The sequence below is a fragment of the Sphaeramia orbicularis genome, chromosome 22 (genome assembly GCF_902148855.1).
Source record: "Sphaeramia orbicularis chromosome 22, fSphaOr1.1, whole genome shotgun sequence".
NCBI lineage: Eukaryota > Metazoa > Chordata > Actinopteri > Kurtiformes > Apogonidae > Sphaeramia > Sphaeramia orbicularis.
Window position 1 is genome coordinate 33,783,835 of NC_043978.1, and position 27,898 is coordinate 33,811,732.

At 41.0% G+C, this 27,898-nt stretch overlaps 2 protein-coding genes across 4 annotated transcripts in view; one reads left to right on the top strand and one right to left on the bottom strand.

Moving 5' to 3' along the window:
- The window catches only part of ttll5 (tubulin tyrosine ligase-like family, member 5), a 47,888-nt gene extending 31,423 nt beyond the window's left edge, over positions 1 to 16,465 (top strand). For all 3 annotated transcript variants that reach the window (XM_030126364.1, XM_030126366.1, XM_030126365.1), the window contains 4 exons: positions 2,839 to 3,037; positions 6,961 to 7,175; positions 11,912 to 11,994; positions 14,703 to 16,465. In XM_030126364.1, coding sequence (XP_029982224.1) covers positions 2,839 to 3,037; positions 6,961 to 7,175; positions 11,912 to 11,994; positions 14,703 to 14,755 — 550 coding nt within the window. In that variant the 3' untranslated portion in view covers positions 14,756 to 16,465. The remainder of the gene's footprint in view (positions 1 to 2,838; positions 3,038 to 6,960; positions 7,176 to 11,911; positions 11,995 to 14,702) is intronic.
- Positions 16,466 to 16,574: 109 nt separating this feature from the next.
- tgfb3 (transforming growth factor, beta 3) lies at positions 16,575 to 27,864 on the bottom strand. Its single transcript, XM_030126367.1, has 7 exons — positions 27,098 to 27,864; positions 22,549 to 22,712; positions 21,157 to 21,286; positions 20,905 to 21,012; positions 18,935 to 19,082; positions 18,234 to 18,387; positions 16,575 to 17,589 (listed from the first exon to the last, which is right to left on the bottom strand). The coding sequence occupies exons 1-7, from the start codon at positions 27,441 to 27,443 to the stop codon at positions 17,431 to 17,433; spliced, it is 1,209 nt and encodes a 402-aa protein (XP_029982227.1). The 5' UTR covers positions 27,444 to 27,864; the 3' UTR covers positions 16,575 to 17,430.
- Between the last annotated feature and the right edge of the window lie 34 nt (positions 27,865 to 27,898).

Genomic DNA, 27,898 nt, shown 5'->3' on the forward strand with positions numbered 1-27,898 from the left:
TGTCTCCCTTCCTAAATTTAAAAGAAGAGAAGTTTTTATTCACATTGATTGGAGCCAGATGTGGTAATTGGAAGGAGGCGAACCTTTAAGGTTAACAAGTGAGATTCCAGTGATTTGATTCAGGCTTTTGAGCAGCTACATGCACCTTTATAGTAGTGACCTGGTCTCTTGTGTAGTATTGTTACATGTCTTTGTAGGTGTAGCTGCTGTATTAATAATGGTAATCTGCCTTTTATTTGCAGAAGAGTGAGAAAATGGTGAACTGTGCGGATTATAAATTATTATTAAGAACTCAAATATGTCCAGTGGGGAAGCCATCATTTCGCTATATTTTACCAAGAAATGCTCACATTTAAAAGGGTTGAACCAGCATATGTTCTGCATTTGATCTTATTTTAGCAGGTAATGTCAGGACTGTACCATGCATGCTACAGTATAACACCCCTCTCTGGACTAATCCAACAAATTATCAGATAATATTTTCTGTATTACTGTAAGGAAACATTTATGCTTATGTCATGTTGGTGCAAAAAAGAAGGTAAACAAACACTGACTAATGTTTGGAAATACCCTCACACTCCCGTGGCGGCTGATGTTTACATTGACGAGGCAGGGCTGCGAGATACTATGGGATGATGTCATCTCAGACCATCTATTTTCCCACATTCACACTGAGCTAGATTGATGCTGCACATGTGCTCAGCTTGCATCGCTGTGCAGTACAGTAAGTTATATCAGCATATTCATGGATGCCGAACACAGCGGGGGAGGTAGCTGGCACATACAAGCGGAAGTTCAGCAAGTAGGGAAGTCCAACATAGTTGACTATCACACATGTAACACAAATGATGAGAAACTCAGATGTAACTCTCAGGTTTTTTCTCCTATTTTATTGCTGTCGTGCTTAAATTCCTCCTGGTTTTATCACTAACATTTTTTGTGTTGTGGCGTGGTGACTACCCCTGTCTGAACGGATTTCACCTTACACGGACAATGTACACAAGGAGTGCATACTGTGTGCTTGTGACCTGAGAATTACTCAGCCTTCCAACAAATACTAATAAAATAGTAGCTTTGAATGTCCCTGTGGTCCACTAAACAACTGCAGCCAAGTTAAAGGAAATGACTGCTGTAAACAAAGAACAAGTTTTTGTTTTGTCTCCTGGCGTTGTAGAATCTTTGGGCTTGCAAGGTTCACAGACAAGCCTTTGTTTCCAAAGGGTAAAAAAAATAGCTCACATCAGTTGTTTTTGTAATATATGTGCCATTATGTGAACTGAGAGATGCATGGGCGGGTAGCATGTTCACATGAAGTTGAGTTCCCCTGTTTCTTTGTTTGGCTGTGCGGGCTTGAATATTTTTTTCACCAGATGATTATCCCACAGTGTGTATTGTTGTCCAAGATTAATTGAATTCCAATTTTAGAGCTTATCATAGTTTGCTTCTAAAAATACAGTAGCTATTGTGATTTTAAGTCTGCGGTGTTTTCTTTTACTCTAGACCAACGGACAAATGTTATTGCATGTAATGGGAGGAATTTCCAAGAAGCTTTTTTGTCATTAAGACCCCCAGGGATTCTATTTCTTTAACTCTACTAGCATCTCCCTTTTTTTCTCTGTCATATTTTTCCTCACAGCTCCCAGTAGTGTTCTTTATGGCATTATTTTTGGCTGCAGTGGTTCATATACAGCAGCACAGCAGACTCCGCATAGACTCAATTTAAGCATGTCTGAAGGGCAGGCTGGTCGGCTCATTGCTTTAGCAGGGGTAAAAAAGAGAAAAAAGAAGTCTGCAACAGGCTTAGTTCTAATGATAGATAATCCAGTTACAAACTCGTGGAGCTGGTCAAAAGGTTTGTTTTCCAGGTTGTGGGTTTGTGATGTGAATGGAACGTGAAGCTCCGGGAGCACTGAGGCAAAGAGGAAAGGTTTTTAGTTCAGCCTGTGTTTGCCACAGGCTTGCCCTCTACTTTGACTCTGATTTGCACACTTTGACTTGAGGCTTCTGTGGGCCCAGAAGCCACCAGCTGGGACACTGCGAGCTGTCTTGTTGTTTTTACTTTCTGCCAGTGGTGTTGCAACTCAACATGTGGAGAAAAGTGGTGAGGGGCTTAATTAACTACTGCCACAGTTCTGCCTTGGTGGGATGGTAAAGGAACTGACAAAGAATAGATGGGAGTAAATAACAAGTGTGCATCATCTGTCAGGAATTTGGGCAAACTTTGTTGGAGTGAAATTAATTGTCAACTGTCAGAACTTGTATTTTCATCTTGTGAAACTTTATTTCTCTTTCATATTACACACCATGTCCTTCCTGTCTGTGAGAACCATGTCTTTAAGCATGTTGATTTTAGACTGAAGGATTATATGTTCTTGTATGATTTAAAATTCTCCTACTTCTTAAACTAAATCAACTTTTTACAAACCAATGGATTTGCAGGAAAATACATTGCCACAAATCTGAAAACAGGCCTTTTTTTTTCAGTGTAAACCTTTTATGCATACTTGATTTACCCAGCAGAGCTATGATTATTTTAATATGATGGATTACAACTAAATTAAACTGCATAACAGCATATGAAATGTTTAAAATGATGAAACCTTGATCATAACAGAGCATGTAATGTACAAATTAATGCAGCTGTGTAAAAGTAATATAATACAATAGTGACAGAAACCATTATACAGCACAGTGATTTACATTTCAAGTCAACACGTACATACTTTTACTTATAGAGGAGTATTTTTCTAGTGGAGTATTTGCACTTATAGTTAAGTAAAGGATCTAAATCTTCCTCCCACTTCTGTTCACTAAATGCTCCTTATTTTTCTTCTCCAGCCACAGGCCACTGAAGGATGAGGATGCTCTCTGGGATGGCCAGATGCAGAATGCCTATAGTTTGGTTACAGGGGTGAGCCCGCAGCAGCGCTACCAGCCCACCCAAGGAAGCTACCAGCTTCAGTTCGCCATCCAGCAACTGCAACAGCAAAGACTTCAGTCAAGACAATTTCTGGACCAGGGCCAATGTAGACATCAGGTAAAGAAGAAAAAATAAGTGTTCCCCTGTTTGTCTGTCATGCTGAATATGATACTAAGAGGGTTATATTTATCATTGTTGAAGGGGAATTTCCCCACAAGGGTCCTATTCACAGAGCACAGAGAGCTATTAAAGGTCAACTTTCATCCTTTCGTACACTACAGCTGCGTAGTCACTTTCAGACACGTGAGCTTCAACTTGAGTCTTTTGGTGGAAAAATTGCTTCCCTGCATAGGAGTGCTCAGGGTGTTTTGAAACTGTGAAGAAAATGGGATTTGTTTTAAGGAGTATTTGAATTCTTCAATATGTGCTCATTCTTCTATTGCTGCTGTTTGATGTCTTTTGCTATCAGCGCCACATGTATGAAAACTGAGCAGTATCAGAGCTGTTGAGTTACAACTCGTAAAAACACGCATATTTCTGTCTGTTCAAAATATTCCCTTACCTAAGTGCTGTCCAAAATACTGCAAACGCACCCACATAAAGGGGAAAGCTTTCATGTTAGCATTTACCAAACTATTCTGAGAGTCTCTTTCCAAACCACTTAACAAAATGGTGTTCAGTGGGAACATCCTTTTCAACAGAAGCTCATTCCTGGAGAGCCAAACATGACTCCTCACCCCAAGTCTACATTGTTTGGCCAGTTGACTCAACTAGGTTCATTTGGGAGGTGAGTAATCAAGGAATGCTGCCTCTTAGAGGACCCGTACGGATTTTATTATAGTTTTGAAGTCGTCTCATTACAGTTCATATCAGATTTGAGCTCCATTTACCTTCCTATTACAACACAAATACAATTTTGGGATATGATTTTCTCTGTGGTAGTAATGTAGCGACAAAAAACCTTTTAGTCATGCCTGACTAGCCATGACAGATGTGATTTGGCTGTTTTCTAAGGGAGATTAGAAAGGTAGAGAGGTCTTAGTCTTTTCACAGTGTAATTTTTGTGTTTAGAGAAAAAAGATAGGCCCTCCGTCTTTCTCTGCAGTTGCTTTGAAAGAGGATCTCAACAGGAAGAGTGTATTTATTCATTTTCCAGTGGATTTTGGAGTCAATCTATGGATGGAGAGAAATAGAGACAGGAGAGAGCCATTGGACAACTTACAGAGTGGAATGATTGGATGCACCCGCTTTTTTCCGATCTGTCCTGAGTAATGCAGTTGCTCTCACGTCATTGTTTTTTCATCATCTTGGTTGGGCCTTAATTAATGCAATTGAGGTGATATTTCTCTTGGCTTAGTCCCACAGGCTTACGCAAGGCACTGCATGAAAGTGATCCCTTGCCTTTCTTGTGCTCCATTCCCTTTTGTATTCCGTCTCAGAGTTTGAACATAGTTCACTAGATGACCAGGCATCTCTTATTTCTGACATCTCACATCGTCCTCAGGGCTTATGGAGGTAGGAATATCTCTTACAGTGTGAAATGGTTGAAGGTTAGGAAGTGTATAGTGCACTCTTAGCCTAAACCATCTTGTTACTGAGGTCATAGGATGGCTGACTTTGGATATGGCTGTCGTACTGTCAATTCAGAGAACCCTCCCTAAAATCCTTTGCCATCCTTCTCTGTTTTTTCCACCCACACAAGTTTCTCTGCCAGTTTACCCTGGCAATGTGTCTTCTTCTCTAAGTCACATTATGCCTCAGATCCTTCAGTCACTTAATATATTCCCATGGGACTGATAGTTTTTGCACAGTGTAGCCTCATGATGCTGGTGATTGACTTAATATTTGACAATACCTGTGTTTAAAATAAAATACACATAAACACAGACATTCCAGTTTCAGCTGGACTCCCTAACTGGATTAGCCAAGATATCATAATGGTATTAGGAGTAGCATAGCTTTATACTTCTTTTGATTTAGTAGCACTTTATGTTGAGGTATACATATTAGAGCCATATTGTATTAGTCATTATGAAGCTCTTATTGATGTCGTATTTTGCATGAATATATTGTAAAATTACAGTTTTTCCTTATGGTTATTATATATTCCACAAGAAGAGGGAAATTTGTTCTCTCTCCCAGGGCTGCAAGAAAAGAATTTAATTTTTTGCAACTTGTTATCAAAAAATCATCCAGGCAGAACTTTTTTCTTGCGGTGTCCAACAACTATTGGTCAGAAATTTGAGGTGGGCATAGTTAATACTGTATGGAAAAGCGGAGGGGTTCTTAGGAGTTCTGCATGTGAGGTTTGTGTGAAATATGAAATGTCCTGGTCAAAATGAACTTTGATCTTGTCCTTGCCACCTCAAGAAAACAAATGAATTTCTCTGTTCTTGGAGGGTATGTAATAACCATTAGAAACATCCTTATAACAGTATAGTGATAGTGACTAACGCAGTGGTAGTTCAAGTATTAGGATCTTATTAAGCTTATGCTTAATTAAAGGTGACAGTAACCAAATTACGATGGTTTGTAGGTATGTCACAGTTATGATATAGTTGCCATTTTGCTATTATTTGAAATAATCATGATTATTTTACATCTGTGATAATCATCTCCATTCACCTGTATAAAACAGTTGGGTAAAATTAATTTTATCATTATTTTTACGTCATTTACCTCTGTTTTACTGAACCTTGTTTAAAGGCATCACCCATTCTTCTACTGTGAGTTCAATGTAGTTCTAACACCTTTATTGTTTTTTTGAGTTTTATTTTACAATAATGGGCTTTGTATGCTTACGATATATCATGTATGCCCAGTTTACTGACTTAAATTATGTTTTTTTTTTGTCTTAGTACGTGGTAAAAATACAATCCAAAAATTCAGCAAAACACAACATTACACATGTTAATATTCTCCAAATACCTCTAAATTAAGTCTTTCTAACTCAAAATATGTTCCCCATTTTAAAGTGCAGTCTTGCTTATTGCTAATAGTGTTTAATGTGTACAAAAAAGTTCTACCAAAAATTCATTGAGTTGCTCAACTCACCTCATCCACTTGATGCCAAAGCGGGAAAAGTACCTGATATAGTTGAAGTATCTGAAGACACAAAAGGACGTGTGCCATAGTGCCAAAAAGTGCAAGTGTATGTGTGTAGTTCTGTGAGGGGGGAGAATCGAGGGGCTGTTCCGGTGCTCCGGTCCACGTTCCAGTTACTGGGTGCAGACTGTGCGGCTCCTCCACAGGCTTGGCCCCGGGCCACCTGGCAGTCAAAGAAAGGTGCCCTTCCTGGCCCCGCTCAAACTGAATTGTGGCCATAGGCTTTGCAACCTGGAAACTCAGCTTCTCATTTATCAACACAGAAATTACATCAGATATTCCCTGTCACAGTGCCGGCCCTTTGAACGGCTACACTGTGAAGCTGGAAAACCATTAGCTTGTTAGATAGCCGTATAAAGCAGCAGAGAAAATAGCATAGACATGAGATGTGGAAGGAATGTATGCAAAGCATTCCCCAGCAGTGCGAGGACAGAGTGATATGTGGCTCTAAAATATTATGTCAGAAAGAAAAGGGCATTTTCCCCCTGCCCAACTCTTTGAAGAAATCTTGCATAAACAAATACTAAATAATGTGAAGAATTTCCTTTTAGTGCTGCCAATCACAAAAAATGTTGAGCTTGTTTTGATACTGGTTGGCATTTCATTAATATCTGCGCTAATACATGCTTCACCTTAATGACCAAAGACTGCATTTCTTTCCCATGACTAACCCATTCCAAAAGTCATTGCATTTCCTTATTCCTCTTTTGGAATTGGGTATGATTTTTGTTATTTTTAACTTTTTAATGTACCAAAATTGGAGGTAAAGGATAACTATTTTCTGAACCAAAGTTATCAGAGTTTTTTCAGTCAAGTAGCCACATGCTGTCTATTATAAACTACAAGAAAACATCAACACACAAACTGTACATATTTTGCTTTAAGTAGTTTCCATTTATGACGACATCCACAGTCATCTTCTTTTCTTTCCTCAGGCTCAGTTTCCAGACCAGACAAGTGCTCCACATGTCCAGACTTCCACAAACTCATCTAGCCGCCCTCCATCCACTTTCCATGTACGGCCCAATCACGGCCATGGCCACGGCTACAGCCACGTCCAGACCTGTGTTAGTCCTCCTCATGCCCCCAAACCCCCCAGCAGTGCCCGAGAGGGTCAAATCCGGAAAACAGCAACTAAGCGGTTAATCAAGTAAGTGTCATCAGAACATTGACTCTTTATTCAGTTTGTATTCATACTACTTATTAGAATGCCATATGTAGCTCCAAGTAGTGCCTCACTGTCAGTGATTTCATTCATGCAGGTGGCAGTAATTGCCTCCGTCTTTTAGAGAGAGATGGGATGACTTCAAGGGGACATGGCTAATGCTAATGAGTGTTAGAATATGTGTTTAGTGGAGTGCTCCCAGTCCTTTGGCTGCAGGTTGTATCTGTCTGTTCAGTAAACAACCTCATCACAGGCCTGATTTCTGCCTGAACTGTAAACAGAGCGTGGTTCAGTGGAAGGACCCGGGCTCCGAGCACCATTTAGATCCTGTTTGGTTTGGAGATAAGCTGAAGAGCGCAGAAGGAAAAATAAAAGAAAAAGGGTTGAAACGGGGCTGAACTGCCAGCTATTTCCCTTGCTTGCTTTATGACTATTACTGCAACATCTGGCCAAATTACACAACAACAGCAAAGCTTTGTGATCAGGGTTGATTGTTTGTTTAAAGCATGCTGTTGTACTGGCGAAGGACTCTTCACACTTGCTGAATGTGTGAGAGGAAAAGAGACAATCAAATCACAGAGACATACTGAAGAACTCTTGGTTTAATGTTACAATGTATATGTTACTGTTACCACTGTTCACTTTTCTCTGTTTTTAATTCATTCGTTGCACGTTTTCCTGCTGACACTCGGCAGCGCTGAGCAAAGCACTCTCTTTGCTGACGTGTTACATTCAGTCATCATACTTGACTGCACAAACTGTGCCGTTTAAACGCAAGCAAGTGAAGAGTTAAGAGGGCAGGAGTCCAGCCTAGGGGTTGTAGAGTAGGTTAGGGCAGCCGGGTAGGTGCCGTGTTTGCTCCTGTGTGTGTGTGTCTTCCTGGCAGTTGCAGTGTTTACCCTCTGCATGTGGAATTCCAGAGCCCCCTCACACTCTCCTCTGTCCTGCATTTTTGCGGTCGACCAGTGTGACAGGGGAGAGTGTGGGAAAAACGGAAGCTTCAGGACTAAAAATGCACTGATGGAAACAATGAAAAGAAAGAATAAAGAGAGGGGAGAAAAAAGAATGACAGAGAAAAGTAAACTCTGTCCAGGAGAAAGGAGATGATTGTTTGCAGAAAATGGTGGGATAATAAGTTGCTTCCTTTTATTTCCAGCACTCATTTTAGGGGCAACTCAATACCTCTGTTATTGAGACACATCTGAAACACATCCCGGGGTAGGTCTAAGCTCTTCAAACTCATAATGGAATCACTGTGTTGGGTGCATTTAAACAGTTCAAGGTTACTCACCCCTCCAAACACCTTCCTGTAGCCAGTTGTTGAACTATGCGATACAAGTGTAACAGAGAAATACACCACTGGGGTTCATTTCTCACTAAGTTGAATTTGTTTGTCAGTATGAAATGTGTTTTTCTTCCTGTTTGTAAAGGAAATAGAGGAAATATTTGTTTTTGCACAGTTACAACATACATGGAAGAAAAGATCCTAATTCCACAAGAGAATACTTTTCAATAATTTATGATTTAAAGCATGATTTAACTTTAAATAATATTGCAAAAAAACTCAGTTAATTTAAAATTAAAGCTGCAAGAGCCATAAATCAGGAACAAGTTTTAGAATATGAGCATCCTCCTGTAGCTACTTTCTGACATCATCTGATAGCAACTTAACAGCAATCTGCATTAACTGTTGTCAATCACATATTTAACCCTGTACCAGTTTGAAAACACCCGTGATCATCTCACATCTAGCATCACAGTGTAGATTTTCTACAGCCTGTAAACAGAGTCAAGAGGAGGTACAAAAGTCTTGTTTCCTCCCAGACCTCTTATATAACAATATGCTGAAAGGTAATTATTTTTTCCCATTGATGCCAAAAAACATTCATGCACTGAAGACAGATTATATTTAAAGGTGTCTTTCAACCTCAGGATAGTTTTTACCCTAAATTTAGATTAGATTTGTTCCAACAAAACTCCAGTGTTAACTTTATAGTGACACTGGAGTAAGTTTAACTTTAGGGGCAGATTCTGAGTTTTATGATTTAGAGAAATTTCTATCAAGACACTGATTCAGCAAGAAAATGAATGGACAAACTGTGAAACATGGCTACAACAGAGTGTTATCTGTTTTCTATAATTCTCAGCGGAAGACAAATTAGCACTTACTTGCAGAGCTATCATGAGTGGGCTGAGTTGCACATTTTTTTCTCATAATTTTTAAGCCAGAAAACAATGTAATATTTTCTTAACGAGTTCAGAGCAGCCAAATGTTTTCAGCATTCTCCTCTGTTTTATTATCCATTTTTATCAGTTTTATTATCTGTTTTTTTAGCGGTCATAACTGTATCATTTGTATCTCCATATTGAGTAAACTTTGAAATTTGGTTTTCGTGAATACATTTGGGCTTACTAATCTTTGTTATGCAGTGCTCTGCTAAACTTGGGATGCACTCATTTTAAACCTAATTTTGCTTAAACCCTGATTAGACCTAATGTTTTATGGTTAAATGAAGCTACCCGGTCTAAAAAAAAGCCAAGTCCTGCTCAACTATCGACTAGTTGGCATTGTGTTTTATTGAAATATGTATTATAGGCCAGGACATACTTTCTGGGTGACATCCACTTCTGAGCTCTCTACAGTACACTTGCTTGGTGCAAATGTACTTGGTATCATACTTAGCAGGGCAGGGCTCTCTAGTCTATCAACATACCACAGCTGCCAACCTAAGGGGCTGCAAGGACTCAAAGTGGTATGACTTCAGTGAAGGCTTTGAAAGGAGCAATTTGTAACACAAATAAATGAGCCTGTTTGGTATTTTGTTTGCAAGGTTTGGCTAGTTGCAGCTGTAACTACGGAAACGCGGGCTGTCGTGTGGCATTACTAATAGGGTGACAATTACAGCAGCACCATTAATGTCAGCCTCACTGCTGCTTTCACTCCCTATTAATCAGCCACAACAGTAGTTATTTTCACAGGACACTGTATACACACAGAAGCTGCCAAAAGTGTGTTTATAGTTAAACTTTATCCCCTTTGGTCAGTCTGAATAACATTACTAGCTACCTGTGCTGCAAAAAAAGGGTGAGGCTGCACATCAGCTACGTTTACAGAAGGACTTCAGCTTTCTGCAACTAGTGTGAAATATTCAGCCCTGGGCCAGTATATTATCTGTACATACTGCAAGTTCAGCTTTAGCTCCCAGCTATACTGCCAAGAAATGACAGAGTGAGAGCCTGTTGTCAAAGAAAGTGATGTGAAGAACCCAGAGGTCAAGTTTTTTCCCCTCTCAATATGAAAGGGGTTGCTTCCTGTCGAGGTATGCCACGCTTAAAGTGGGCCAGTTCTATTTGTGGTTGTGTAATGGTATGAAAGAACAACTGTGCAGTCCCTTACAAGGAGGCAGTGTGTACCCTCATTACCTTGTTAATGCTCCTCTGGCAAGCTGCTGTTATGGGGCGAGAGGTTAATGCCAGCTAAGCTTTATTTATTGTTCCCCCTAAAAATGCTTAACAGATTTAATGTATAAGGTTACAGACGTGTCTGCTCCTGCTCTATGCTTCAACAGTTCTTTTAATGGTTTATTCCGTGAAAACACTGTATTTGCTGTCTGATAATGTGAAAAGGCTGTGCAGCTTGTTGTTGGTAATCTCCATAATTACTGTACGAAAGCTTTCTGTAAATACACTGGCTTGTTTTGTAGCCACTCGAAGAAACATTATTCATGCACCTTTTCATTTTGTAACCTTAGCCTCCATTAAAAATAATCTGTCTTTCGGGCTAAAGGGAAAACTAGCAGTGAAAATTAATAAAAAGAAAAAGGAAAAGAAAAAAGAAAAATAGAAATGAAATAACTTTATTCCAAAATAGAAATGAAAACCATCATGAACAAGTATTGCAAAGTAAAACAAAATAGAATTATATTAGCTTAGCTTTTGTTTTCCCTTCTTAGTTTGTATTGCAGTTTTCATAGTATGGGATCATTAATGACATTTAATGCGCAATATATATGATGCCATGCATTATAAATGAAAAATAAACTAGAAATAGAAATAGGAGTGCTCGATTCCTGCCCTTAAAACTGGGCACACTTATAAAAAATAGTGTGAATAAAAACTAAATAAATAAAGACAAAATAAAAAATTTAAAAATAAAATAAAAATAAAAGTTATCTAACTAGTCCAGACCTCCGCCAAGGCAGATCAGTAGCCCCCCCCCCCCCCCGGATCACCACCAAAATTTTATCATTGGTTCCTTGTGCCAATATCAACATTTCCTGAAAATTTCATCCAAATCTGTCCATAACTTTTGGCTTATCTTGCACACGGACAGACACACAGACAAACCAATGCCTGCAAAAACATAACCTCCTTGGCGGAGGTAATAATTGTACTGAGGAGAGTAACTCATGAGAAGCACTAGGCAACCCCTCCACAAACCCCACTATCTGGAATCAAAAAAGTGTTTTTTTTTCTAACTCTATCTTTGTTCTTTTATAAGATGAGTCATCAGGCAAAAGTCAAAAATGGTTATCTGAAATTGTTTGTTTAAATATGTAGCTCCAAGAAGAACAATACTCTGAGATAAATCCAGGACGAGGGGACCCAAGAGTTTTGATGAGGGCAGTTGAGATAAACATGGCTCACCTACAGTCTGTCACTGTTTAATCCCTCAAGGAAGGATCTTTTTCACTCACATTTATCTCGTTTCTGATTAACAGGCAGTCCTCCGCCGAGAGTTCAGCCAGTGGAACCATGTCCAGCAGCCAGCATATGGTCTATGAGGCCATCTGCGGTAAAACAGGTGGGTCCGATACCGCACTACTACACCGTCTTAGTACCATGCTGCAACTTGGCGCTGTGCAGCTGGCGAGCAGAAGGGAAGTTATGCCCTCTTAGCTAGTGTCAGTGACTACAGCCAGGCATAGTGGACATTCCCCATGGAGGACTGATAAACACCACTGGATATTTTTACCCACATACTGCGCAGTGCTGTACAAAATGTGTAAATGTAATTTGCACACTGTTAAAGATAATTACATGTAATGATAAAAATTCTGAACAAACCTTTGTTATGGCCTTGTTAGAACAGAACAAGTGTGGTTTTATTGGTTATTATATTGCAATCACTTGTGCTGTAACCCTCTTTAGTTTTGCCAAGTGGAGATGAAGCAGGCATAACAGAATGGGGATAAACAAACTTTCTTGTGCAGTAATTTGCTGTTTGATCATCAAGCCTGCATGTGTCCATGACTAGAGGTCAGATTACTGCTGAAGGATAAGGAGGCATAACAGTGATGACATCTTTCTTTTGTAATGAGATCCAGTGATGGGAACATTTCAGGCATTCCCATCTGTTGGCCATTTCTTCCCATTCATAATGCATCCATCTGCCAAAAGCTCTGTCCAGTCAGATGTTACACCACTGCACAGTGAAAATGTCACTTACTATATTGTGGTCTTATTTTGCGGGTACAGGCAGTCATGTGTGCCTTCATCCCGCAGCGTTTGCACAACTTTTTCCATCCAGAGCAGGGAGCTAAATGAAGTGTTGAGCTTATTGCAGTAACAGTGATATTAAGCAGTTTGTGCTGATGCACACATCTGTTTGCCTGATCAAGGACTTTTTCCATACCATACATTAGCATTAGCAAATCATACTATTCATCACATCATGTGAGTGTAACAGTGAAGCCGACCCAAAGATCAGCCTGCATTTGTCCAAACGGGGCTGTTGGAAAAATACGGTAGCTGTGCACCACCCAGTCCCCTCCGAAATGTGTGCGTGTCTGTGACCAGAACATTTCTTTTCATTCTCCCTTTTCCCCCCAAAATGAAGCCTGGCTTTAGTTAACAAACATCTTATAAACTCATCAATTACTGTAACTGGATCCATTGGGAGCAGCTTCTGAATTTCATGAATGCATTTTTTCCATCGTTCAGGGCTCAAAGGGTGGGGGAGATGCCTCAGTCATGAATTTAAAAAAAAAAAAAAAGTCTGAACCAAAGAGAAAAATACCAGCTTCGAAACTAGTAAGCTAGACTGGTTTATCCTTAGACCTGGGAGTTGAACAGAGTCTCTGTGTGTGTTATGGAGGGGGAGGGTGTTATTAGAAGGGACGCAGCCTTTGTGCAGCTTAGAAGTGAGTCAGGTCTTTCTGCCTGCCCAGTTTACCTTTGTAGCGAGATGACTGAACTACCCTGATCGACTCTGACAGGGAGTTAGAGCGGGTCCAAATGGAGAGCATTCTCTATGATCAGCTGTCAACCATCATTAATCACACTCTCCCTTTATCTCTCTCTTGTGCACTCGCTTAATCTCTTCCTCTTTCTGCTAGTACAACCTCCCCCCTTTATTCTTTGAAAACTTTCCTGCTCACTCTCCCCCCAACCTTTCTTTCTCTTCTTCTTCTGTGCGTCACTCCTGTTAATTTTTGACATGCAATGAGGGGATGATTGTGATGAGGACCTATCAAAGCATTCAAACCAAGATTATGTCAGCCACATGTGTTTTACAAGCCTTGCCTTGAAGTTCTCAGGGCTCTACAGCCGGTGACTGAGGAGAGATTTATTGCTTAGAGTTTGAGAAGGAAATGAATGCTGCACTTGTGCCATTTTAGTGGGACTCTGATCTTGTCAAGACGGAAAGTGTAGGCCTTTCTATCAAAATGAGACTGTGCGGTGCCTTGTTGGAAAAGAAAATTAGTTATTGGGTGAGATCCACTTTTAAGATGTACAGTATTATATAAGTTGTGATACATCTTTTTCCATCAAAGAAAAAATGGTATTTTATTTTGAAATTTAATGGAATTGATAAAGTGTATTAATAATAGAGCATATATTTTGGTAAACGTCGCCGAAATGCAAAAGTGCATCATTTCATTATTGAATAAATGAGCAGTATATTTATATTACCGTGCATGCCAGACCCCTAGGATGAACTTGATATTGATTAAGCTGCTGGCACCATTATGTTGATCTTTTTAAGTCATTTGGAATGGGATATGTGCCTTTATCATGCTTTTGCTGAGCTAGAGGAAGCTGCTTCCAGCGGTCATGTCATCAGATTGGAAGTCAGCGAGATGTTTTCATTTTCCAGCTCAGTCAGGCCCCATGGTGTAAAAGAGCACCAAAATAAATAGAGTCTGCAGAGAGGGAATGAAAAGGAATACTGTTTGGGAGCACAAACACAGCAGCTCTAACTGTACTTGGAATGCCTTTTCTACTGGATGCCTGGCCACGTGCCAGACGATAGGATGAGTAGTGAGGACCTGAGAGTGAAGGGACACCAGACCAAAGCATTACACTTAGCTGACAGCTCATCTTAACCACCTTAACCATGAATAACTGAAAGATCAACACAGCATTAATGAGAGTGGTTGCAGTGAGTGTATCTGAAGAAACATTTGCAGGTTTGACCTAATTTTATATTTGGGTATTCATGGCTGAAATAGAAAAGACCATCTGCTGTCTTTATAACTCTTACGTTTGATGTTTTTTCATCTGCTGCAGGTCTTTCTGTGTACCGCAAACTGTTCCAGAGTCAGGAACCCGGTCACAGATGACATGAAGGCGACCAGAGGCACGTCCTACCGCTCTGCCGGCCTGACAGGTGTCTCTGCATGTAACTGCATCCACACAGAAGTGTATTCTGGGAAAGGACAACAGCAACAGATGAAAGCATGCCAAACATCGAATAGCATCCTATTAATTTCTCTATGATACAGCCACAGACATGCAAGAAGATAGGCTGCCAGGCCAGGAATGCCCAGCTTTGACGCAGGTCGGGATTTTGTTGCGCAGCTCAACATCGGATGGCCTTTTCAGCTCCTACCCCCACTCCCCTCTGCGCCCTCAACTACAAAGTCCATATTCCAACTGCTGCCCGCCCTCATTCTCTCCATACTACTGATGCCACAGAAAGATCTCACTGACAGATAGCCTTCAGCAGTTGGTTTTCATACCTTAGAGGCATTTTAACAACAGCATTTGATGCTTTATTCTTGTCTTAAGCAGTAGCATTTGCACCCCGAACCATACAAGCATTTTTTTTTTTGTTCAGAAAGTTGTATACGCATGCAGGATGGGGGTTTTTGTTAATGTGAGACATTGAGTTTTGTTATATACTCCAGAGGTTGCCTGATCAGCTTCTCATGTTGCTGCCATGAACAGTGAGCAGGCAGAGAAGTTTCTTTCTTGTGTGGCTTCTGGCATAAGATGGAGAGCAGTAGATTCCCTTTTTTTGCCGGAAGCCAAACAGCTGCCAAATCAGACTCCCTGGTTGTAGCCAGAGGATGTGTTAAAGTGTGGCATCCTCTTTGCCTGTAGGCTTGAAAAGAAAATTCTGGGGCGTTAAAGCTTGAAATGGTTGCTGCCTTTTTGCTTTATACATTTTGAATCTATTGTTAAGGATGATGTAATAGTGTTTCAGGGTTGACAGATGTTACGTTTTATATCAAGGATATTGTTTTTATAGTCTTGTGACTATTCCTGTGAACTGTTGAGATCTTGATGTCATTTTCTTTGGAAGGACCAAACTAAGTATATTTGACATAATTTAATATTAACTTAATATAACTTGTATTATATATTATATGAGCAAAATACAGTGTCATTGCATCAGTGTTTATTTACTGTATATTCTTGGCTGATTCTGTAGCTCTGGGCATAACATAGAGTGGAATAATGGTTATGCACAGCCATGCCTACAGTGAAGGCTCAATCTAACTGACTAATATTCCTGAGGATATTATGTTGCCTGGGACCATTAAGGGAGTTCACTCAGGGCCTCTTAGTAGATTAAAATATGTCTGTTATACATCAGCAGATTTAGCATATGTTTGTGTTGACTTGAATACTTGAATTTCATGCATGTATTCCACATATCAAATGATGATCGTCATCAGAGTGGTTTTGCACAGCTTGTTGTTTCAGTCCTGTGCTGCAGCACTGTTTTAATACACATCGATGATATTGCATTTGTAGTGGTTTGTGTTAAACCTCAACTTGTAGATTTTTTTGCTGCTAAAGCAAGTGCATGCTGTATTATGACATTTAAATAGTAGAATATCAATATGTGTATTCTACTGTGATCAAATAACATTTGATGTTATCTGTTTTGTTCTTGAACTGAATAGACATGCATGAAAATGTAATATTTTTGGAAACATTTTGGCAGTTTGTAGCAACAACATGGATACCTAAGAAAGATTAAAACATGCTGATTATTTGAGTGAATGTATTAGAGTCCCTTGTAGTGGTTGGCATGTCTGATATATCTCTGAACTCTGGATTTTTTCACTTTGGTTATTTGACTTCTAACTTTTCAAAATGAAGAGCTCTAATCAACAAACAGACAAAAAACAACAATGATGAATAGAACAATACTATCCAACTGTCCATTTTTTAATTAAAAAAGTGTTTCCAAGAGTAATAATAAAAACATTTACAGTTCGTGATCTAGTTAAGTGTTCACTTAGTGACATACAATGTTGATACAACGGAAGGCTTCACTTTAAACAAAATAATCCCTGGAATCACCATCCTGTTGCATTACAGAGGTAAACATAACCATCGAAATACTACTTTGAATAAAGGTTGGTTTCCAGCATGTTTTATTTTCCTAACATTTTTATCTAACAGCATTGAATCTTCAATGAACAGTGTTGGGAGCTGTGGCAGCACAGCGTTCATTTCCAGCTTGGACATTCAAACGGGTCCTGTGTGTCAGGGCCAAGCATTTAACGGCTGAGGAAAGTGTTTGCTTTGAGCAAACAGTCACTCTTGTATTACCCTCAAATCATGCTGAGTTCAGTCTGTATCGTTATCTCTTTCAGACTGCAGTTGTTTGTGTGTCCTTGAAAATCCAGCCGTCATCACCAGACATTTTTGTTTTGTTCCTCTTTTGTTGAAAATGAGCTTTTAATATTGATGTCATGTAACACCGAGGGACAGGTTGTTCGAAATGCTGGAGTAGGAAATGAACATCAAATACTAACGTCAAAAGGCGATTGCTGAAGATCAACAAGAGGTCTGAGAGCGTTGTTAGTGAAGTGGTGATTGATGAGTCTTGTAGGTAAATGCTGCCGACGATTGTGAGCAGAGTGTTGGGCTGCGTCTTTCTTTTCTAGAGAGTTCGGGCAATGCTGATGTACGGGCAACTAACCCGACCCCTTTATACCCGCTCCTGAGTAGTGCTGGGAGCTGTCACATCCCATGTCTCGCTGGGCTCCGAGGCCATTTAGCTGCACTTGCAGGACTTGACGACCATGTTGGAGAGCTGCTCAACTTTAGGGGAGCGACCCACATAGTAGAGGATGGTGAGGGGCTCTAAGTCCTGAGGAACACAGCAGGGTGAGGCAGAGGCCTCCGGGTTCAAAGTGTTGTACAGGCTCAGCAGCTAGAAGAAATAAAGGAGAATTCATCTCAGATGACTGCTGACTATAATTTTAACATCTACTGTTTTTATGCGACTGTAACCTGAAGTTTATGGAACCACATCTTTGTATTAGCATTAGGTTTATCAACATAAAACGATCTGACTTCATTAGAAAGGGAATTTCTTCTATATTGACACTAAAACACAACGTAAATTACATCAGTTCATACGTGGCTACAATCTAACATACATTATCACTAACTCATAAATAGATTAGTGGTGACCTGGTGGAAGTGAAGAGTGAGAACAGGGTTTCTGCAAGTTCTTAAGAAGTCGTTAAATGTCTCAAAAATTCTACATGTGATAGTACTTGGTTGAAGCCTGCTGAAGATAATGAATTTGAAAACTGATGTTCTTTATGCAAGAAAACAGGAATCGCAGAGAAAATCAGAGAAAACATTAAGCCACTGTAAAAAAGTCAACAGCAGACACCTACCATAACCCAGTGTGGTTGAGAATTCAACATCAGGACCTTTGCCAAAGTCTGGCACTGGTGTCTTAAATTGCATTCATAAGGGTCTTTAAAAGGTCTAAAAAAAGTCTTAAATATAACTTGGTGAAACCTGCAGAAACTCTATTCAATGTGTTGGAGCACTTTGTCTCACCGAACTGTGGGTGGTGTCTGCACTGCGAAGGTAAGGACAGGGACCAGAGCAGAAGTTAGCGTAGTATCCTTCAGGTTGATGGATCCACCTCCAGCCTAAGTCCTGGCGGAAATTAATATATAGTGGTCGCACACAGCAGTTCTCCTCATAATTGCTGTGGACAGGAGAGAAGAGAGGGGATTACACTCCTCATTTCATAGATAAGATTTGTATACATTTTCCTCCTTATGGCCTCGCAGCCAGAGATGAGAGAAAATTCCACTCTTAGGTGTGCCCTTATTTTCCCTCTTGGAGCCAGCCCAGGTGTCTGCCTGTCATCCTGACAGAGGAAATCCAGCACTGAAGAGACAGCATGTAAGAGGACGGAGCACTTGCAAGTACTGGGACAGATCCCGACTTGTATCAGCTAATACCTCTGTCATGCTCGTCTAGATGATTAACAAGTATATTCTATGTTTTCTGTGGCCATGTACTCTTCTTTGCCATCTTTAAGAGACACGAGAGCTAATGTTTCCGTTTCATGTTACCTTTTCTTGACAGTGTAGTCCCTTGCCTGCAAGACAATACTTTGCCCACAATCTGTCTTCAAGCAAGCGCTCAAAACCGCAGGTGCCGCCAGAAGTTATTTTATGATGTTAAAGACAATGAAAAACATCCAAAGTGGTGCATTACATTTTCCAAGTCAAGGAAATGTGCCTTACTTGAAGCAATAATTGGTGTCAAGGGCCCGCTTGCGCCTGCGGGAGGTGGACTGGGCATCCAGTCTGTGGGGAGGGAGCATCATGAGGATGAGGTGGGGGTAGAGCTGCTCCTTCTGTTTTTTCTTATCATCGTAGTCTGCTTCCATACCTGCAGGAGCAAGTCATTTAGTATTGAGGACAGCTCCACTCAAAATAGACCAAAAACACAAAAGACTTGCTGCAGATTGTAAAGATGTATGGGTTTCAGGAGCTGTTTTAGCCACCATAGACTATTGTAAGTTTAACAAAAGGACAATCTCACTTCTGGCTCACATTCTGCCCTGCTTCTTATTCAGCACTGGTCCCTAACTTCCTTCTTTCCTCCATTCTCCCCCCGGGGCCGGCGTCTGCTCATCCAATCTATCCCTGATAGCTAAAGCAGCGGATATCTCAGGAGAGATGCTGCTGGTGGATATGTACGCCCCTCTTTAATTTGGGGCCAAGTGTCTGAGCGCCGTGGCAGCACATTCCTTGTGGCCAAGCCAGTCGGGAGTGTTCCCAGGACCGAGGGCCTGGGGGCTCCGGTGCTAAGTGAGATACCAGATCAATTGTATTCCCATGCTGTGTGTCTTTCTTCCTCATAAAAAGGAAATCCATTATCTTACCAAGAAGACCTCACTGAGTATCACTGCTTGAGGCACATGTTGATGACAGGACTAGGGACTTTTTTCCAACCAAGCTTGTAATAAATAGCACAATGAGAATTACTATATTATAACCAATAAATAGTTAATCCGAGGAAACATTACAATACAGTACACCCAGAAAGGACAGAGAAGAGTGAAACTCGGTGCCTCAGGTAACTTTGATTTGACAGTAAAAACAGTTGACCCATTAATGAATATTAAGGTAAATCCTAGTAATGTGAATAAGATTCTGATCTAAAACATTTGGGATGTTATTTGATCTATGGTTTTCAGAATAAAGTGTAGGTTTCACTTTACCAACATGACTTTACCAGATGGGGCAGTCTATTGAGCGCTTGTGTGAGGGCTTTTGTTAAATCATTAAACATTAGAAACAGAAAGAAAACCCATACAAAAAAGTGAATACATGGCAATTTTCACCCAATCAATAAATAATTAAGAGTGTTTTTAGAAATATGTCTAAAACTGGAATCTTATAGGAGAAGAAATGGTCCTGTAATGCAAGCCATCCTAAACTGAGCACTGCTTCCACAGGACTAATCAGAATAAACCAAATTTTTCAACAAGCAGGCGATGCCTATCTGGAACATTAGACAACTCAAACATAAATCAAACAAACTGAAGTCTTATCTGGTGCTTGATCATGAATAGAAACTGGCAGAACATAGTTTTGCTATGAGAGATCAAAAGCAGAGACAAATCCTGACCAAATACAGCCTGAGTGACCACAGTCTGACTGTAGAGACAAAAAGGCACAGACAATCTTGGAAACCTACAGAAGAAAGTCTTTCTCTTTGCACAGCAGACAAGATGAAGACTGAGATGCTCTCTAAAAAATGGACAAATTTAATCAGAGCAGAGTACTCAAACAAACTACAGACCCATTTTGAAAAGTAGAATGAATTTGATTCTGTGGTAACATTTTTAAGTCTCACACGATTTGGCTGTGAACCATAAAAGAAACACACTTGTATTCTCAAATGGGAGGATTTGCTGTTTGTTTTTTAGAACTGTAACTCTTCACATTTCAGACAACTGATCAGCTTTTTTACTCTTTCGACATTTTATAGATTTATTATCAATCCACAAGTAACTAATTCATATAACAATGGAAACAATCATTCCCTGCAGTTCTACAACTAACATAATCCATCATAAATAACACTTATAGCATCCTCTCATTCAAGTTTGAGTAAAATAAAACAAGATTTTAAAGACCGGTTTTCTGATTCACGTCCAAAGTATCTTAATTCTACATCACTTAGGTATCACACAGTGTCTCACCTTTGAACTTGACCTCTAGTACCTCATTGGCATTCTCTATAATGTCGCCATTGGGCCTGAAAGTGTGGCAGGGACAGTGGACGCTGATCTCCAGGCCAAGATTGGTCTCTGAGGAGAAACCAGAGCAAAGGGATATGTAAAGCTGACATTTTTCTTGAGGTCATTTCCCTTCATTTCCAAGTGAAGTCTTTGGCAGGAGTATTGATACATAACAAGGTGTGATACAAGGAAAACTGGAGGTGTCCCACTCACGTCGGTACATCAGCCACTCCCTCACTGTCTCTGTAACATCGAAGGAGACCCACTCAGGCGTTCCCTTGGTCAGGACGTTCTTACCCCCAATGTAGCGCTGTTTTGCTTTGGGGTCGTCTTTCTGGAGGATCTGCGTGAAGAGATGAAAATGTGACCCAGCTGCATAAACTTTCTCTTTCTTTTTACACACATACACATACACGCAGAACTAGAGCTGTCTGTCTCAGCCAGACTCTCCAGGATGCCTTGGGCCAAATGTCTACTCTTCATGGAAAAAGTGACTCCCTGTGTTGATATCCCCATTTTGCAAGTTAATGCCTGCGTGTTACCCTTCTGCCAATGGGAACCTGGCTGTCCTTCACATCAGCAGTTCAAGCTTTGACTCTAGCCGGGCTTCCAGATGTAGTGTCACACAGTTCAGAGAGCAGATATGACCGCAGTCACTTGTGTCCTTACAGGTATTGTTCCCAAGTTTACGTAAGTGACTAAAGAGGAAAATGCAACTAACTTCCATAGCATTTCTCTGTATAGAGAGTGAAATATGTGCATGTGGAAGTTGGGTATGAGCATTTCGCCCCACAGCAGTGCTAGGATAACCAGGTTCCTGAACATTGTCAGCATCTAATCTGTCTTCCTGTGGGAACAAGAGGCCAGAGGATTGCCAGTGTCAGCCCTTTGCCAATCAGCTCCAGCCTGAAAAGTGTGGGGGTGAGCAGTGAACAGCTCCACTTACTCCCCCGTTGGGTGACCCTGCCTCTATCTCCTCCTAGGCCCCTGGAAACAATCTGAGGGCCTGACAGACTGTATTCAGCACTGGCCAGAGCCTGCCTCAGAGGCGGTATGCAGTCCGGAGACGCTTGTCTCCCTGGCAGGAAATGTTGGAACCTGATCATTACTCCTAGTCTCTCACGGGAGATTAATGAGGAAACCGAACAAAAAAATCCATCCTTGCCACCCCGCACACAGACATCCAACAGATGCATGCTTTTACACACACCGCAAAAAATGTCCATAAACACATGAATGCAGGTGCAGATCTATGAACCCCCTGTTGAAAGCATAATGCCTCACTTGATCTAACAAGGAGGGACAACTGCTTTGAGATTGACAGCTAAGAAAGAAGAAACTGCCGAATGGTAATCTAGGGTTTCTTAAAGACGGCTGTGCAAGCTCTTAAATTTGTCCTAATGCGGATTCCATTTGACTGTAAGCACATGGAATAATGATCAGCGCACAAAAAGGGGAGAGAGGCAGTTGGACACCCTAATATAAATGTTTTCATCTTTCTCACTGACCTACGCAGGATCGTAGCATTAGCCCTCCTGAGAGAAACTGAGCACATTACCCCCCTGTGTTCTGCTAACAGTGGAAATGAACAGTCAGTTCACACACCTGGTAGAGCTCAATCCTCTGCTCGTTTTTCTTGGCACCGGGGTTGGGGATCCGCAAAGCTCGAAACTCGGCCCGGAACAAGTTGGTGGAGTTCTTCTCCATGGCTGAGACGTTGAAGCGGAATACCTTTGAGGTGATACCCTTGGGGCAATAGGTGAGGTCATCTGCAGGCAAAATGGAAATGATGACTCAACAGTGGCTTTAAACATGCTTTCACAACTATCATTAATAAAACAGACCAGAGATCTCATTGTTTTTTTAGTCAGATTCCCCATACAAGCTCTTATGCATCTGTTACCTCATTGTGTACCGTTATCTGCTTCAGTCTGACATCTCATATGGGTGGACATGTTTACTTTCTGATTCCTGATATGCTTTATACTGAGGATTTCCCTTGTAAACTTTAGACGGTTTTCAGATAAAAGCAAAAGTAAAATATTTCTAGTGTGTACCAGGGAGTAGGGAGCCATTACCACAAAGCATCTGCTTATGCTTTCCTTAGTTTGCGGGCCGAATTTGCAACAAGTTGAAGTCATGAAATGAAAACCAAATGTCCCATGTGTTGGTGGAACAGGCTGCAGAGGGACCGCAGCACGCTCCTCCCATCAGCTCTGGAGCCCGACAGGTGCTCTGAGGGCTCGGACAGGATCCAAGCATTCCCTGGAACTAAGTGTTTTAAGCCGGGAACATGTGGGCTCACATGTGTCAACAGAACAATACCTGAGCAACCAAGCAAGATTAATGCCATCACCTCAGTAATTCCACTGAGTTTATGCATGATAAGCAGTAACTTGTTGTGCTGCACCTTAACATGATATGTGTTTGAGTAAATGTGATTGCACGGCACACTGACCTTAAGCATAATCAGCTTAATAAATGACCACATTGTCATTCTATCTGAAAAGTTTCCTGTTGCACTGAAGCCTTTCTCTTTTTAAACCATAATACTGTTGAATAGTGTATTATTTTAACAGGCAAAGCACATGCAGTGCTGAGCAAAACAAGCACATAGCAAACTTTTTATGAGCCAAGTGGAAACAGTTATTTACAGCCAAGCCATGGCTAATTTATTAGTCCAAGCTTTAGCTTTATGATGGAGCCTCAGATTTGCCGGTGGTTGATAGGGGCATTGCACCTTTAGCTAATTTGCACCTCAAGCTGTTTTGGGACAGTGGAAACTCAGAGGTTCAGTTGTTTCTATGTCATGCAAAAGGAACTTGCACATCTCCAAGTATCTGTACTTCATTTGACCCATAATCCTATTTCAGTGTCCTCCCAGCCATTATCTGATATTTCCACTATTTTTTTCCAGGTTTCCCTATTTATAGGTGACCTTTTCAGCATCCATCGACAGCCAGATATCTGTCCAGTGTTTCCACACAATCTATAAGGAGGAAACCTCAGTAGCCTTTTCCTCCCTCATCATGCCCCTTACTCACTGCCCCCCTCCGCCTCCCCCACAGAAGGTGGAAAGCCCCACTTCAAGGGGAGATTTGAAATTCTAATCAAGTCTTTAGTTTCCTTTTGGATGACCTCATTTTTCCCATTGCAATGGTTTTAGGTGGATTTCACATTATGGCTTATTTTTGCCAAGGGTCTGATAGGTAATTTGTTCCATGTTGGTGATTGGAGGGGATAGCTTGCATAATTAAAATGAAATACATTCACTAATTTTCTGACCCTGACCATTTTTAGATGAGGCCAGTATTGAGTTTATGTCAATAAGTTCCTTCAGTAACTTCAGTACTTCAAATACGACTTGAAGTAAAGTAAAAATGTAAGGTCAAAAATGTACTCCACACCCTTTAAACATTATGGACATAAACAAATTAAAAAGGTGGTAATTACTACTGATTTACTTCAATTACATACTGTTTTATTGCAGGGCATTCTCATAAACGTGTGAGCAAAAGTGTATTTATAGTCACATATAAAAGCCTGGATAAGAAAACGATGCCCAGTTGATCTCATTCTCATATTATCACTTAATTAATTTGAACGTAGATGGACCATAAATGAGGGTTTAGTAGCAGTTCAGGAAGGCCTGGGGAGTCACATAAAGTGGTTCGTCCAGACACTATCGACCACACCTCACATCCTGACACACGCTCAGCCTGCTGCCTCTCCTCTCCTCTCCTCTCCTCTCCTCTCCTCTCCTCTCCTCTCCTCTCCTCTCCTCTCCTCTCCTCTCCTCTCCTCTCCTCTCCTCTCCTCTCCTCTCCTCTCCTCTCCTCCCCTCCCCTCCCCTCCCCTCCCCTCCCCTCCTCTCCTCTCCTCTCCTCTGTAGAATCACCTCTCCTTCCCCTTCTGCTTGGATGACTGTCTGTGATGTCAGTCTCTCCAGAGCTTTGTGGAGGTAAACAAAGGAAATACAAGGCATAAGGCAGCAGGTGCTAGCCAGCTGCTGAGGTGTCCAGACCTAAGAAAGGTTCTGATATTTCTTCTTGAAATAGCTTAGACACTCATTTATGCGATTTATCAGATTACTATGAAAAGCCCTGTTTTTAACAGCATTAATTTTCACCGGCCCCTGACACAGAAACTTAACAGTTAATCATAATTCACAGAACTATCAGGCCTCCCTCTGAGCACAGCTGTACGTCCACATAACCCACTACAGTCAATAGCATGATGGAGCTACGTTCTCAAGAAAAACAACTTTTTTTTCCACTTGATTACAGACAAGGAAGCAAAAATGTTAAAGGCGTGAGAATTGGGGGGGAGGGATACTGTTTTTTTGGGAAAAGGCCAAAGACCTCTGTCTCTGTTTATCCAGATGACATCATCTTTCTACTATCCCATATATCAGTTACCCTGCTGTCCTCAGCACAGGTCCGAATTTTTTACTGACCCAACATTCAGTCAAAGATTGGTTTGGAATTTCACTGAAACTGCATGCCTTAGTGTGCAAGGTTTTAATTTTTAATTGTAAGATGTAGAAATCAGGATCATTGAGATGGATGCTGCTCAATTTTGTACCAAGTTTTTGATTTATGTTGATATTTTGCATGACACTTTGATGCTATGGGTGCCTATATGGGTCTGTCTCAATTACCTAATCATAAATACAAAATGTCTTGATTTACCTCAGTAATATCATCTAGGAAAAGTAGTCTTGAGCGAGAAAACTTTCTGCTTCACTTTATAACTGGATATGAAAAAAGCATTACTTGACTTCTTTCCCAAACACTCCCACCTTCCAAAAACAGTGAATGTAAAACTCATTATATCCAGAAGGAATGAAAATGAACTACACTGTGAAATTATCAAGGTGACAGACATTATGTTGCTACATACTGAAACATGTCCCACTCTCTTAAAGTTACATAATGGAAAAAAAGAGAAGTGTTAATTAATGTGTTTTGGCACATTGTGGCAGTAAGCGGTGTCAGTAGTAAGTCAAGTTCATGTCTTGTATTATCACCTACAGTAAGGCCTACTGTATGAGACTGGCGTGATGTGTCCTGGGCACCTGGCCATCAGTGATCCCACTCCTTAGGCTTCTGTTTGTTTTGGGAGCTCTGGCTACCTCTGACCAGTGGATAAACCCGAGCTGTATATTTTGAATGTCAGAAGCACTTTGTGGGACCTGTGAAATGGATTTGATTCAGGGCTTACACTGGGCCCGGTAGAGACTCTGCTTAGTGTCACAGCACAGCATAAACACCTGTTGATCTCAAACACCATGAGCTAACCGGCCACTGACCATGAATAGGCACGACTCCAGCTCCTCCACTTAAAATACTGACTTTCTCAGGAGAATCACAGAAGTGAAAAGTTACTCACTGAGCTTCTGTTTCTGATTTCTAGAACAATCAATGGACCATAGTTTATACAGGAAATACCAATATGGATGAAAAAGGGAATTAGATCATTACACTGTGCTACTCAGCTCCTCAATACAAGAAAGTAATACTGCTGAAATATAAGTGAGAGAGTTCTAACAGTGGATGAAAAATATTGGGAAACTCACGGTCAGAAAATGGAAATGAGGTATTGGAGTTGGCAATAAATAGTAGACTTAACTGCCTGAGAATTTTCCTCGCCTAGGAATGTGTCAGACTTAGGCTGGAGTTCCCATGGCTTTGGTGTGAGGTATGTATGAGGAATGGTGCTCATTCCAATTAGACTGTTTACTTTGCCCTCTCCTTTGCGCGCCGCTCCACTGCTCACAGGCGCGTCTGTGCGTAAAAGCTGCACAGATACGAGTGGACTTAAAGTCAGCTGGAAAAATTCTAACCTCGCTTTTGACATTGTTGCCTCGGTAGCTGTAATGATTTCTTTGCAAGGCGGCGTTTGTTTTATTGCCGTGAATACATGTGCACAAAATTTACAGCAAAGCAGTCAAGTTTTGGGCACTTGTGTCCAAAAATGTTGGCTGCATTGCGCACAGGAGAAAAATGCTGGCAATCGCAAATAATAAATCCACACTGTATAATATTCACACCCACATCCAAAACACAGTAGGGGTGTAATTTGATGAGATAAAATGGAGACAGATTTGTAGAGAACACACACGAATACACACAACTCAAGACAGTTAACTTACTGTTTTCTGGTGGACCATTGATCATGTTGAACTTGTAAATCTCTTTGGCATAATACTCAGTCTCCGTGTTATCCTGTCCACAACTCTGCTGCCTATCTCGTCCCAGCTCCTCAATGAGCTCCTTGGTGCTGTTATAAAGGGCCAAAACCTGAAACGGTACTTGACTTGGACCTGTTGTTTGAGGCGGACTGGTCAGTCGCAGTTTACTGAGAATTTGTCCCCGGACCGCCTCCACTCTCTTTTTCTTTATGTGGTCAATGTCCACAGTGGTGCAAGTGGATAGCGACAAAGTCATTGTCACACAATTTGAGAGGAGGAAAAAGAGAAGTGCTTTGCCCAGATTCATATTTCACTCTGCGTTCACTCACAACCGAGGCTTGTCAAGACAAGGAGCAGAAAAACTCCAAAACTGAGTTCCGATTAAAGTAAAATCCCTGTTCACTTTTCATTCAGGTCGTGAGTGAGTTCTGTTCCTGGAGGAATCCCATTTTCTCAAGTGCTATGTCATCTTTGCAAAGTGCGCATTTGCATGAGAGCAAATCCGTGCCATTGTGGAAAACAAGCTCAACTCTTCATTAAAACTCTTTATCCTACTCCTCATTCCCCCTTGCCACATACAAAGGTCTCTTCACTTGTTCCTGGGTTTAAAGAGTGCCAATCTCTGCACTGCGGCTCAGTTTCTCCATTGCATGAAGCTCCTTTCATCCACTTGCGCGTATGGAGTCAGTGCGCTTCTCTGCTGTCTCCCTACGGTCCAACCTCAAACACACTCCGGCGCTTTCCCCCCCTCACTCATACTTT

Excerpts from the sequence above, each read along its gene's own strand:
- tgfb3 (XM_030126367.1), bottom strand. The coding sequence starts at position 27,443 with ATGAATCTGGGCAAAGCACTTCTCTTTTTCCTCCTCTCAAATTGTGTG. Across the intron at positions 21,287-22,548 it reads AGAGGATTGAGCTCTACCAG|ATCCTCCAGAAAGACGACCC; the intron begins GTGTGTGAACTG and ends CTCTTCACGCAG. Across the intron at positions 18,388-18,934 it reads GACACCAATTATTGCTTCAA|CAATTATGAGGAGAACTGCT; the intron begins GTAAGGCACATT and ends TCCTGTCCACAG.